This window comes from Gymnoscopelus microlampas (genome assembly GCF_963454915.1).
Source record: "Gymnoscopelus microlampas genome assembly, chromosome: 1".
In the NCBI taxonomy this organism is placed as follows: Eukaryota; Metazoa; Chordata; class Actinopteri; order Myctophiformes; family Myctophidae; genus Gymnoscopelus; species Gymnoscopelus microlampas.
The window spans coordinates 20,038,666-20,052,991 of record NC_139962.1 but is presented as its reverse complement, the minus strand read 5'-3'; the positions used below and the strand labels follow the sequence as shown (position 1 = coordinate 20,052,991).

Sequence of the window (14,326 nt, the reverse complement as noted above, 5' to 3'; positions counted from 1 at the left end):
TGTGGACACAAATACATATGAATCTGGGGGTCCTTGCCATGAAAATGTTTTCAGAACCACTGGTTTAAACAACATTATAGGAAACAAGCCCTGAGAAGCAACTGCACTTCTGACACAACTCGCAACTTTACAGAAAAAGAAGCCCAAAGTGGCTTATACAGTAATAAGCGGACTTGGCAACGCTGGAGCCCACTGTATCCTCGCCTCTTCTTACTTCCTCCATGTTATTAGCCTACCCTCTCCACAAGAGCTGTTGGGGGGCCCGCAGGTGCTAGCAGCAGCCACCGGGCTCCGCCAAACTTCGGTCAACTCAACTGTCATTGCATCTCTGTGTATTTATTATTTTATTTTACCGACGGCACGGGTGGACGGCCGTGGGCCCCAAATGACTCTGGGCCCCAACGCAACTGCGTTGTCTGCATCACAGTAGTTACGCCCCTGCTTGAAAGAGAGCTGACTGTCCAGGACAACACCAAGGTTCTTCGCTTTTGAAACCAAAGTCATCAGGGCGTTGTTTATGGAAATAGCCTTGTTTAGACTTGTCTGGGTTCAGCTTGAGGTGATGAGAAGACTTCCACTGTGAGATGTCAGTCAGCCAGTCATGCAACTATGCACTCTTCCACATGAGTGGCAGAGGGGGGGGGGGAGAAACAGTTGAGTGTCATTGGCATAGCAGTGATAAAATAGATTGTGAGCAGAGATGATTTAGTGTACATGGGGGGGGGGGGGGGGGGCAAGAGGACAGGTGGTTGGTCTAGTGGAGGTCACCAGTTTTTGGACCTCATCTGGAGAGAGAGGGGAGAGCGAGGACAGGGATTATATGTTGTGGTTAGCAGTGGGGGAGTCAGACACTTGATTGGGGGAAGATGGGAAAAGGTGCTTCTGATGTCATCAACCTTCTTCTCAAAGTAGGCGACAAAGGCGAAGAGGGATGAAGGGGGGTGGGGGATATTTAAGAAGGGAGGAGAAAGTGGTAAAGAGATTCCTTGGGTTGGAGGCACAGGATTGAATCTTGGTAGCGTGGTAGAAGGAGGACTTAGCAGTGGATTGTTAGAGGAAGAAGGCAGAAAGAAGTGAGTGGAAGTGGGAGAGGTCATATGGTTGCGCCGTCTTGCACCACTTCCTTTCAGCTGCCCTGAGAGGTGTTCGCTCAGCTCTGAGGGTTTCAGATAACCAGGGAGCCGGCGGACATGGGCCTGCTGGCCTGGAAGAGAGAGGACAGTGACGGTCAAACACCACAATCAAATGGCAGTAGCTTTACACTCCAACATTACAACACTTAAAAACACATGATCACCATATGCCTACTCCTAGTACAGATTCTACAATCCTGCCATGACATGCCCATTCATTTTACTCACCCAGTGTGTATTATACATACATAAGTGTAGCATGCTTTTTGACACAATGGTCATCCCTGCCAAAGTCAAATTCTGCATCTTACCAGGTCCTTCGGCCTAACGAAAAAGCAAAAAAGGAGGGTACAGGCCAATACTATAGATCAGTGGTCTTCAACAGGTGGTCTGGGGCCCCTAGGGGGTCCTCAGAATTATTACAGGGGGCCGCCAAATCTTTGTGTGATAGGACTTTTTTCTTTTTACATTAACCAGTTGTACCAATAGCATCCCTATTCTGAGGAGAACTTTGGACAAAAATAGCTGATCTACAAGCTCACAACGCCTCGCAGCGCAGTTTGGTGTAGAGGGGGGGGAAAAGAGCAGACCAAGTACAGAGTGAAAGGTCAGGTCTACTAAGTATTGATGGTTTAATTCAGGGGTCTTCAACAGGGGGTCCGGGACCCCTAGGGGGTCCTCAGAGTTACTACAGGGGGTCCGCCAAATCTTTGTGGGATATGATGTTTTCTTGAACCCTAGCATCCCTATTCTGAGGAGAACTTTAGCCAAAAATAGCAGATCTACAAGCTCACAACGCCTCGCGCTGCGAGGCGTTGTGAGCTTGTAGATCTGCTATTTTTGGCAAAGAGGTGTTTGGTGTAGAGGGGAAAAAAGAGCAGACCAATTAAACTAAAAAAGTTGAATCTGAAACACAATTTTATACAATGTAGAGGGGGTCCCTGCTTCATATCTCTCTCAGCTAGGGGGTCCTTGGCCTGAAAAGGTTGAAGACCCCTGGTTTAATTGGTTAAATGTCTGAAAATACACATTAAAAGTCCAACATCCACTGATGATAGTGCTGTTAAACAAGTCTATGAAGCTATCTATGAAATCTATGAAAATGTTTAATCTGCAACACATGTTTTACAATTTGTAGTGAGGGACCCTGCTTCATCTCTCTCTCAGCTAAGAGGTCCTTGGCCTGAAAAACATTGAAGACCCCTGCTATAGATGCAGTGGAAAAGCAACATTCAACAGCCCTGGGTAGGCCACCCGGCCTGACGGAGATCTCCACTCCACGGAGTGCCCCTTTCTAGTAATATGTCTGAATTGTGTGCAGTCAAACTTCAAGTCTTTTTTGTCAACTTTAACTTGCACTGATGGTAATATAGAGCCATACTGCAGCTTTATCTGATTGCTTCACTGATAAGACAATGAAGAAGAATTCACAGTGAGAAGTCTGGAGGAGTTGCTACACTGGTTTCTAGAATTGTTTCATGGGGAAAGTCACTGCCTAACGCTGCCTAATCTATTGAATAATGGGGACAAAATATTTGTTGTTGCTAGTGGAATAATTGTTAGGTCTTGATCAATTCCTAACTTTGGCCATTCATAAAGACACAATTTGTTTAATAGTTTATTGTCAAATGCAATAGACTTAGGTCCCACAATTATGTTCTCGCATTACATATCACGACTTAACATTATTCGGATTTGGATAATTTACAGTCTCTCTCTCTGTTGGACAGGAGTATATGAATCATTACAATATTCCTATTTATGTATGAAAGGTACTGTATTGGATTTAAATAATAATAACACATAATATTTAGATTTTCATCTAAATTAATAAATGCAATGTTTATATCATTTTATTAAATCAATTATGTATTATTTTATTATCATAATAATAACTTGAAACATCAGAAGAAAGTTGTGCACATATGCACAAGTGATGGTAAACAAGGTAAAAATGAGTTATTTTGGTGGAGAGACATAAATTATAAATTAGGCTTAAACGTTGGCTGTTGTCAAGGTCGTGGTAATAATTTGGAGTGGGCCATAACCCTCCATGAGCACATGAAATTAATCTTGGTATGCATAACTTTATGCAGCTCTCAGCAATATTCTCCATGGAGATCCCTTGGGCCCTTAAGTATGCAGAGATAAAATACCACAAATGCTAGCAGTTGAAGCTATCCAAGGTTTCACCTCGGTATCACACAATGGATACACTGTGATACCAGGGACTATGCATTGTGTTTGTGAGGGATTGCATCACATCCATTCAAACTGAAGATCAGCATAGTTGAGCAATATAAGAGATGCTCAACAATGTATTACCTGTGTTAAATATATTTAACCCATTAAGACCTGAGGCGATTCTTTAAAAAAATCTAAATCATAACAATTTTTTGAAAAAAATCCCAAAAAAAGTTTCAAGATAAAAAAAAATAGCAGATCTACAAGCTCATAGCGCGGCACTCGGTGCCGCGCTATGAGCTTGTATATCTGCTATTTTTGAATAGCCAAAGAAATCTAAAGTGACACAGATGCGTTCATGTATTAATGAGTTAAAGTCCGCTGCTTCACCACACTGTAAATCGCTCTATTGCAATATTATGTTATATTTACAGTATCATTATTTTTATTATTTCCTAATCACTATCTGGAATAGTGTAATCAAACAAAAACTAAAAGATGGCGTGATTAATCGATAGAAAAATAATATTTTTTTTGGGTGAACTATTCCTTTAAGGTAAGGTTTTTGTCATAATGTTTCATGTCAAACTACTACCTGCTTGAGTTTGCATTTGATTTGTACACCATGTGAATTCAGGTACAGTACGTTTTATTAATAGAACTATGAACTTGCCATAAGGTCAGTCTCATGAAATATGATGAGGGTAAAATGTCTCCATTCGTTCTGAACACTAATATTTGATAAGACAGTGTTCAAAAAGTAAAAGATATAACTAATGTATGTATTTGAATTATGTAACTTGGCTTTTGTATATTTTATTGTACTTGTGTAGTTAAGTCTTCTTTCATCACATCATTGTGGGTTGCCCTGCCAGTGACACCGCTACAAGAAACAGCCATTTGAACCAATAAAGCTATAGGTTTTTGTACTGCTGTCAGACCTGCGATACTAGGTGAATTTAATTACCTTACAGGTACGATATTTGGGCCCCTGGGGAGGTCCTGAAGAATATATCTAAATACTTGAAGAACCTAAAGGTCAGAAAGTACCCACACAAATATATCTTCTTTCCATTCTGTGCTGTAATAAGTGTATATCGATGACTCATATCTGCTGATTTATTCTTTACCCTACAACTTAATTTGCATGAGCAAAGCCAAGCAGGATACTGGGGAACAGAAGGTCAAGGGTCCCCATATATAAAACAGTCAAGATAACGGAAACCCACAAATATAGCCCTGTGTCAACCAGATTACCAAAACTGACCTTTCCATCTCTTTAAGAAATGCAGAAACACTTATTTATGCCCTAACCCTAAATCAACTGCAGTACAAAACTGCAAAAGCAGTACCTGCTCCCAGGAACACAACGCACCAGTCCATAACCCATTAAAACCGGGAAAGAATCTGTCATTTTAGATTTTAGCGTTGGCTATTCAAAAATAACAGATCTACAAGCTCACAGCGCGTCTTCGTGCCACGCGAGCTTGTACATCTGCTATTTAAAAAATATATATATATATCTTGAAAGTGTTGAGAATTTACTTTTCTTTTAATGAATTGTTTAACACACATCTTCTCTTCTGGGGGGTCCCTGGCTGGCACGAAACATTTTCAGATGGGGGTCTGCGGCCAAATACATACACAATTTTGGGGATCCTTGACCCAAAAAAGTTTGAGAACTACTGATTTAGAAGGCATTTGAGGCCTCAGGTCTTACTGGGTTAAAGACCTCGAACTGGCTCCAGAGAACACATCATATCAGTCCTTCAAGACCTCCACTGGCTCCAGACAAACACAGGATGAACGTCAAAATCCTTCTCACCATCTGTGCACCTGTATGTGGCCAAAATGTTTGATTCTGTGATTATATTTGTGGCTGGTAAAACTGTTGCATTTGTGGCATTAATTAACTGTAAGATAAATTAGTTCCCAGGTGTGTTAATGATGCTGACTGTTTATCAGCGCATTACTGGTGTTATAATAACCATTATGTTCATACAAATTGGAAGAAGATAAATCAGCATCACTTACATTCACAATATTGGGTTTCCACCATATGGTCTATCTATGGCTGTTGTTTCAATTCATGGGAATAAACAATCTCTCAGGTCTAAAAGTGTAAGCTACTGTAGCATATGAGGATAGTTCTGTATTGCGCCCTAAAATAGGGCTACAATAATTATAAGAAAATGGAAAGAAAGAAAAGCATGAATGTATACAGTACATACAGCCTAATATATAAACACAATAATATGTAAAGTATTGTGCCAGTTTAACCACTTAAAACTTGGCATGCCTATTTTGTGCATGTCATTATTGTAAAACATAGGCCTATATGTTTTTCTACAAGCTCCCAATATATAGCAATGAGACATATTGTGACCTTGTATATCTGGTATTTTTGCTATGTTCGCCTGTTTAAGCCATTTTACAACAGGGGCCCAGAGCCCGAAACACTGTTTTGGAGTCCTTTAGCATGTAAAACCCCTGTTTTATGAGCAAAAGAACAACTAAGTGGTCATTTTAGAAACACCTTTACTTCTGAAAGTGTAACCAGACATCCATGGAAGGCTGAATGATATGAAACAATAAGTCTTTTTCCTTGCTTTGGTACAGTGCGTACAAGTCGCACACCTGCAATATGCAATAAGAGTCAGGTAGCAGGTGGAGGGAATTAGACCTCCCCCCCACTCACACTGCAGGACCTATCACTTCCTATCCAGGCCTGTGAAGGGAGAGGAGGATTGAGTTTGAAAGACGATAATAGACTCCTGGGGAAACTAATCTATCTCTAAAGAAGAAGGGACTATGAATCCTCTCCCTTGGCTTTTTCTTCCTCTCCTCGCTCTCACCCATCCTCCAATTTTCTAAGCAGCAGCACTGCAAGTCAATATTGCTATTCAAACTACCAATTAAATGATCTCTGAACAGCCTAGTGGCTGTTAAGAGTTGAGAGAAAGGTTCCCTATGAGAGAAAAAATGGTTTGGTGCAAACAATTATACTTATAAGACCTTACTATAGGTTTTTCACAATGAACAACATTTTCTTTAAGAACTTGTATTTATATATGGTACAGAAGGGAAATGGAAAGGAATTTATGATACCACAAAATATTGAAAGAGTCCCCATTTACTCTTGGGTTGTACAAATGTTGCAATTGTAAAGGCTGTTGAGGCAATTATTTTTGCTTTAAATTAACAAAAAGAGTTATATATTTCAAACTACCTGGCTAGCTTCACGTGTAAAATCCTATTTTAAAGGAGAGTACGAAAAATAAAACCATAATGAAGTACAGTGCAGTGTGCTAAACTATATTACCATATTTATCTATGGATCAAATATATTACACATTGAAATACAATTAAATTAATGGCACATTTTTACAACAAATAGTTATTTTCCATTGCCTTGAGTAAAGAAATATGATGGCAGTGACATTAGCAGTTCTGATTACGCCAATATTAGTGAATGTCATTTACTGTAACAGAAAACCTTATTTATTCTTCTCAGTCAATGCACGTTTTCTCTCATACATAATACAACTCTGGTTGTTAATTTAACTCTGCTCTGAGAGTGTACAAATGAACACCCAGGATCTTTGTGTATAGAAGCACAGTGTTTACCAGTACATTACGGTATTTTGCTTTTACACAACTTTCACTTCTTATTGCTCTTCACTACCCTGTGTCCTTTGGTCACCCATTTCAAATTGGAGCATTTGATGTCCATCCCTTGGCCCTCTCATTTCTGCTGCTTTTCACCCGTGGTTCTCAAAAGTCTCAAAGTCTGGAATGTGTCACACCGCCAGACGGATGCCTTTACAGCGCCAGGATCATCTGTAAACAAGTCAATATCACAGCCCAGCCGGCTCCCGTCAGTCTTCCATGTGAGCTGGATCTGCCCTCCGTTTCGGCATCCTCCCCATGTGGGTGATGGTGATGTCTGTGGTCGCTGCCCACATCTGGACTCACTGAGGAGAGAGCAGAGACCAGAAGATCAGTGAGACTAATGCTCTAGACACAGCAAAATCCTCAGTGTTCATTTACCTCTGAGAGTATACAAATGTAACCAAATGGACCCGTTTGTATACTCACGGTAGAGTTACAAATGGATAAAATAACACTGAGGATTTTACTGTGTAGTGTTATTACAGCTCCATAGAGGATTTGGTATTCTACAGGAGGAGGATCGTTTGTCGTGTTAATGTATTTGAAGATTTCAAGAGTTATGTGGCTGTAAATACAGTAACTTTGACAGTTTCTCGGGTGTCGTAATGAGTTTAAATTTTATGATAAGTGAAGGAATGCATTTTCCAATAGTAGGCCAAAACTACTAAAGCTGTTTTGGTAAGACTGTATATATTAAAGGGATGTTTCACATGTTTGTGGTCATTTTATCATCTACTCTGGATTTTTTGAGCGCCCAGACAGTTTTTAAGTAGCTTGATTCAGTATTTAGATGTTTGATATTCATTTAATCAAATACTATCAGTTACAAAACGTATTATATGAATTTATTTGGGAAAATGGAAAAATAAAATACAACTAGAAAAAGTGCTCCTCGGAGCACAGGTCTCCGCCAGGTCAGGTAGGTTAATGTGGCCTCCTGGTGGCACTATAATAGGCCAATGTGAAATGGGTGCCATTTCATATTAGGCCTTTCATGGCAATCAGACACTGCATTCATGATTTGAGGTATTTTGTTACAAAAATGTGTTTTGCAAAATTAGACCTGCTGGTGGCGCTATAACAGGCCAATGTGAAACGGGTGCCATTCCTTTCTCGGCCTAGTGGGAATATGCGTTAAAAATGTCACGGAAATTGCACGCTGCGTTCATGATTTGAGGCATTTTGTTCAAAACGAACCAATCCTGCAAAAAGCCAATGTTAGCCAATTAGGATGGAATATGAAATATCAGATACATCCGTCGTGATCACATGACTATAGAGATACTGTGTACCAATTTGCGTGATTTTTGGACAGAATCTGAAGGAGTAATAGCAAAAAAAATGTTTTATAAAAAAGTCAGCCTCCTGGTGGCGCTCTAAAAGGCAGATGTGAAAAATGCAGGGCAGAGGTTCGGGTTTGGCATCCAGGGAGTGTGTGTGCAAAGTTTTGCAGCGACCGGGCCAACAGTGCCGGAGATTAGCTGCTCACAGACAGACGGACACATGGACGGACACACGGACGGACACGCGGACGGACACACAGACACATGGACGGGGTGCAAAACATAGTTTCGACCATACCTTTCGGCCGGGTGGAGACAATAATAAAAGTAATATTTGGCATTATAAATGTGATTATAATGCATTATAGACCCGACTTTTAAGTAAAGTGTTACCTGGTAGTTATGTGCTGTTCCGCTAAGCTTACAATGCATTATGACCAGCACTTATAATACGTCATAAACGTTGTTATAAGTGGTCAATCATGCATGATTATAAACAGTGTGTTATGAAGCCTTATAAGCGCATTATAATGCATTATAAATGTGATTATAATGCATTATAGACCCAACCTTAATATACAGTCTTACCACTTTTTTCATTTAGCAGTACATATTGTAGCCCATATAAGATATCAAAGTAAAACACGTTAATGTGAATGTAAAAGATTGAAAGGGCTGAAACTGAGTGGAAACAGGCATAGTAGGCAATGCCGGTTTTCTTCGCGGTCCAAACTCATTTAATGAATTTTGAAATCTCAGTTATAAGGATCTTATGGCATGCTCTTGCATGTTCATACCATGTTAAAGGGTTTGAAATAATACTTGGCACCAGACCTAGCTTGGCTTTAACTGATCAGTAAAATCACAGAAATCGTAAAATCAGTCCTGCAGCTTATTAATATAAAGTGTTGTTATGCTAAAATCTGAGTGATGGGGTCTCTCAATTTACCACAATCAGTGGGGCACACACAAAGGAAATGAATGTGTGCTGGATTTTTAAGCGGCTTTTCTTTCTATTTACGTAATAATTGAATGATATATCATCATCCTCATCATCCTCATGATCCCTTATTAATGATTGTTTTAGGCTAACAACCTTCTTATACCAATATTAAACATGACATGGTAAAACATTATTTTATGTCATAATGCCATTCTGAAGCACCGTTAGTAGTTAAGAATAAAATGAAAAATCCACTCCAGTTCCTCTGCAATAACACATCAAAAGCTTTTCTTTGCAACAATAAAAGACAATCTAGCCCTTTTTAGAGGAGCTGTAATGATGTGCGTCAGTGCAAGCTGTAAAGATGAGCTATGACAAGGAGGATAGCTCTAATAGATAGCCCATTCATATTTTTGAGTACTGTATGCTGGGTTTTTGCCCAGAACTGTTTTTGTTTTCAGAAGCTAAATCAAGTGAAGAGGAACCACCTGAGACCTCTGCTGAAGCAGGCTGGCTGCTCCCGTTCTCAAACAAGTAAACACGTTGCTGTGCTGCAGATACAATCCCCATTCAATTACATTCTGGGGCACAGAGAAATAACAATCAATTAACTTTATTTGTAAAATAAATAAATACAAATATTTAAATAAATGTGCCAATTTAGACAAATTACAGAATTCTCCCACTGAGAAATGCCTGGGTTTTGGGGGTAAATAAATCACATCTGTTTATATTACAGCAGTAGATGCACAGTTTAGCAGCTTACTTGTGCAAGCCAGTAATTTCTAGGGAATGTGAGTCGGAAACAGCAGGAGCAACCTGTTCCTTTAGCAAGATCACTTTCAATAGTATTCCAGTGATCAAAGGTTACCAGTAATTCTAACATACTACCAACCTTTTTAAAGCTTAGAACTAACACATACATGTGGGTATGACTTTGTGAGCCATTTCATACAGAAGTAAAACACAAACAGTATCATTGAAGTTACAGAGCATTAACAAATACAGTAGGAATAAAAGGGTAAATACTCCAGAAGAATATTACAAAGCAGTTTGTCAGTCCGGTGTTTCTGCTAAAGGAGCTCCATAACATCACATTTGCTAGTTTCGGAATAAATTCATCTGTCAATTCCTCGTGGCAAAAGCCGAATGACTTACAGCGCAGCCTGTCTGTTTACTGATTTAATTTGCTTGCTGTAATTAAGGCTAAAGTATGTCAAATGTCTCGCCCGATCCCACATAAAACCTGCATTCATCCTGTTTGTGTAATTATAGAGAAAACCAGGATCAATGAAATCTAATTTAAGGTAGGGGCATTATTCTAAAGTGCATCTCTGCATGGAGCCAGAAGAATGATAAAGTGCCTTGGTTATATCCTGTATGGATGCCACAGTGAGAGTGTTCATGTCCTGAATCCCATCACCCCATCCTCTGTTACATCCTCAGAGCAGTCAATACTGGACCCTGACCGCCAGTCAGTCATTCTCAGGTTGCACGTACATAGCCCGCATACAAATCAGTTAGTAAGCACCCATTCAAAACACCAGAAGAGATAAACCCAGGTTTTTTTTTATTTTCTTTAACCACGTAAGCCCTATATACGTACATCATTGTACGGCGAATACCTAAAATAGCCACTGTGCAAGATGTAGAATCTGCTATTTTGGTTATTTTTTAATGTGTTTAAAAAAAAAAAAATGTTTTTCCTAAGCTATTGCCCATAATGACATGCCCAAAATAGGGACGCTAGGTTTAAGGTGCTTAAACCATTCAATCAGAGAACGCTGTCATTTTAGATTTCTTTGGCTATTCAAAAATAGTGGATATAAAAACTCATAGCGCGTCACCGAGTGCCACGCTATGAACTTGTAGATCTGCTATTTTTGAAAAAAAACGTGAAGATTTGTGCAAATCTTTGAATATGTATTTTTTAAAGCAAACATTTGTACAAAAAAAAGTGTTCCAGGGACCCCCAGAAGCAAAGATTTGAGTTACAAATGTACAAAATATAAATTCAAAGATTTGCACAAATGTTCACGATTTTTCAAAAATAGCAGATCTACAAGCTCATAGTGCGGCACTCGGTGCCGCGCTATGAGCTTGTATATCTGCTATTTTTGAATAGCCAAAGAAATCTAAAATGACAGAGATGCGTTCCCGGATTGAATGGGTTAAGAGGCTGCTATTGTGAAACGCTCATTTCCATAAACTTGGCAGCAAGTGGAAGCTGTAGCGTCGTGATATACAGTATATCCAGGACGAGGAGAACAACACACAACAGCTCTGAGATTGCAACAGTGAACTCCTGTCTGTGGTAAAATTGAAAGCTTCTTAGAAGAAGTCCAATAATATGAAACTGCAATTGCTTGGCAACGCAACTGGTAATTATTTTTGACAATAATGGCCATAAGCAGGGAGTAAATTTAATTCAAGTGATAAAAGGTGCAATGTTGCCCAAAGCACCCCATCTAATACTGTACCAGTGGGAGAAAGGTTACCAGAAAGTGTTATCGGTGGAGGACGTGAACACATGTTGAGGAAACTTGAAATTCTGTCATTGCTTTATCAACCAACAGGGGCTCATACCTTCCGGGTCAATTGTCAGTAAACGCAAGGTCATGTAGCTTTTAAATCGCTGTGTTTGTGAATACACGCTGCCTGTGGATGGAAGTGTTAAGGGGTGACCTGTCTTTGGCTGCTTGTGTATAAAGGCGTGATTAATCCTTTTCAGACCCTACACAGCATGATTGAATAACGCTCTGCATATGGAGTAGCCAAATGTGATGTGGAGGGTTGTCTGTGCATGAAAATGAATTAAAAGGTGAGCGGGTGGTATGCTGTATGCTTAGCAGTATGCCATCTAATTACAATACAGTCAACACCACTTCAAACTGTGTACACAATAATGTGCACAAATGTTCATGAACAACAACCACCAGAAAAGGGAAATGATAAAAACATGAAATACTATGTCTAACAGCTGGCCATCATGTGTGCCTTTTGATGCAATACATTTCCCAAGGCATGTCTGTTTACACATTTCAAGTAATCAGCTCATATCATCCAAAAAACACACAAATAATGAGATATTTTCCTTGAGTCAAACATCAAAGAGAGTTTTAAACACAACAGAGATGATCTGCTAATTAGCATGAACACCCTACAACCACGTATTACTCCCCCCCCCCCACACAAAAAAGAGGGGAAAAAAGGAAAACATTATTTGCATAATGAATGAAGGTTTTGAGTTTGCACAGTTCCCTCTTATTAACCTTCCATTAACCTTTTGATTAACATAGGCAGCTCTGAGCATTATTCCCTGGGATCACACACACCACAAGGCTTGGCCTAAATTCATCAAACCATCAGTGGAATCGCTTATGGGTGATTAGGCTGCTGATAGCTCACCGCCTCGCATGAAGACGGTCATTTACTAGAAGTTGGAAGGTTACAGAACAACAAGCGGTTTTATTAGAGCCTGCATGTGTTTAACTACAGAAACACAAAGGTACGCTGAGAGTCGCTGGTGAGTGGCTAATCAAAATGACAGGAATTGCATGATTATAATTTCAATTTAGAATTAACACACAATTTATATACTCTGTCTCTACTACATAAACATCCAGACATACAGAGAACATGTACATGTCGTGTTTTGAAATAACATAAGGCAGGCAACAGTATAGTGATGTACAGTTTTCTAACTGAATTGATTATACTGTACATGTACATGCAGTACATATATTATACATATACTGTAGTATGGTATAGGCAGGTCCCAAATTGTGTGTTATTTGAGGTGATTCAAGTGTTAGACATAACTTATAATAAGGTGACAAAGGCAACATGTATTTTTCAATGTCTACACAAAATTCAAACATCCTACCCATACAGTGACACTGATCAAAGGACGTATTGGGATCAAATGACTATGGCTGTCAGAGCAATGAATGAGAGCAAGGACCAAAAACTAAAACAAAAGAATAAAAATAATAATAATGAAACTAAATCTGCATTCAATATGTAAGAATTACGAGAAGCTGCTCAAAATGTTACTTGCTCAATGTACATAGATAAGTGAAATAAACAAGTGAAATGTATGTATATATGTATGCCTTCTGCCTTCATGCACATTGCATGAAGGCCATTGCTGCTAAAGATAAAGATCATGCCTTTAAGAGGTTTATCATTACTGCCATTCAACCTGTGCTTTTAACTTTATCTTTATCTATCATTTGTATTTCTTATTTGAATGTCATCATGACATCCAGTATTATGTCATTGCTGTTAACAGCATATTGTATTGTTGTATTAGCAGTCTTTGTGGAACATGTCGCACCAACATTGCACTGCTTGTACCTTTATGAGTCAGTGACAAATACACCCTTGATTCTTGAAAATAAGTCTACAAGATATGGGACCTGTACACCAAAATACCATGCGCACAGTGTCAGTATGTGTTGTTTAGGGATGGTTGTGGTGGCTGAAATACCCTTTGACATAGTTGACGGTTTTAAGAACTTGTTAAAAACTAATTTGTTTCGGAAGCATTTTGTCTTATGAAGTTCTTACCTGACCCAACTGTGTAGGTCAATTTTTACCAGGTTGCAAAACCTGGTCTACATCTACACTCGCTAGTCCTGACTTTTTCCTCATTGGCTGGTCCTTTAGCCAATGAGGGCTCAATGTCCACAATACTGTGCTCGGTCACTGTATGTAACTCTATGGTAAGTGGCGCTGTTGCTCAATGTCCTCTCAGAATATGGGCTCTAAAAACGTTGCCATGTTTAGTGAGAGAAATTAGCAACTACAACTGTATATGGGATCTAAAAACGTTGCTTTGTTTAGTGAGAGAAATAAGCAACCTGGTATAATAAGACAATATGTCAATCTTGTCTTATTTTGTTTTAATTTAGTTTTTGTTTTTGTTGTTGTGCTATTGCTCTTATGTGCCTTGTTGTAACTTGTTTTACTTGATTGTTTTCCACTGTACAGCAATTTGTAACATTGTTTCGAAAGGTGCTTTATAAATAAAATGAACTTACTTACTTACATAGTGTATTTTCTTTGTAGTCTACAGCGCATTTTATGTTTGGTGCTAGTGGTCCTGA

General features: G+C 39.2%; 1 protein-coding gene across 2 annotated transcripts in view; it reads right to left on the bottom strand.

Annotated features, from left to right (window-relative positions):
- Window positions 1-6,361: 6,361 nt before the first annotated feature.
- The window catches only part of gpc5a (glypican 5a), a 118,559-nt gene continuing 110,594 nt past the window's right edge, over window positions 6,362-14,326 (bottom strand). For both annotated transcript variants that reach the window (XM_084057973.1, XM_084057974.1), the window contains exon 10: window positions 6,362-7,291. In XM_084057973.1, the coding sequence (XP_083914099.1) occupies window positions 7,140-7,291 (152 nt within the window). In that variant the 3' untranslated portion in view covers window positions 6,362-7,139. The remainder of the gene's footprint in view (window positions 7,292-14,326) is intronic.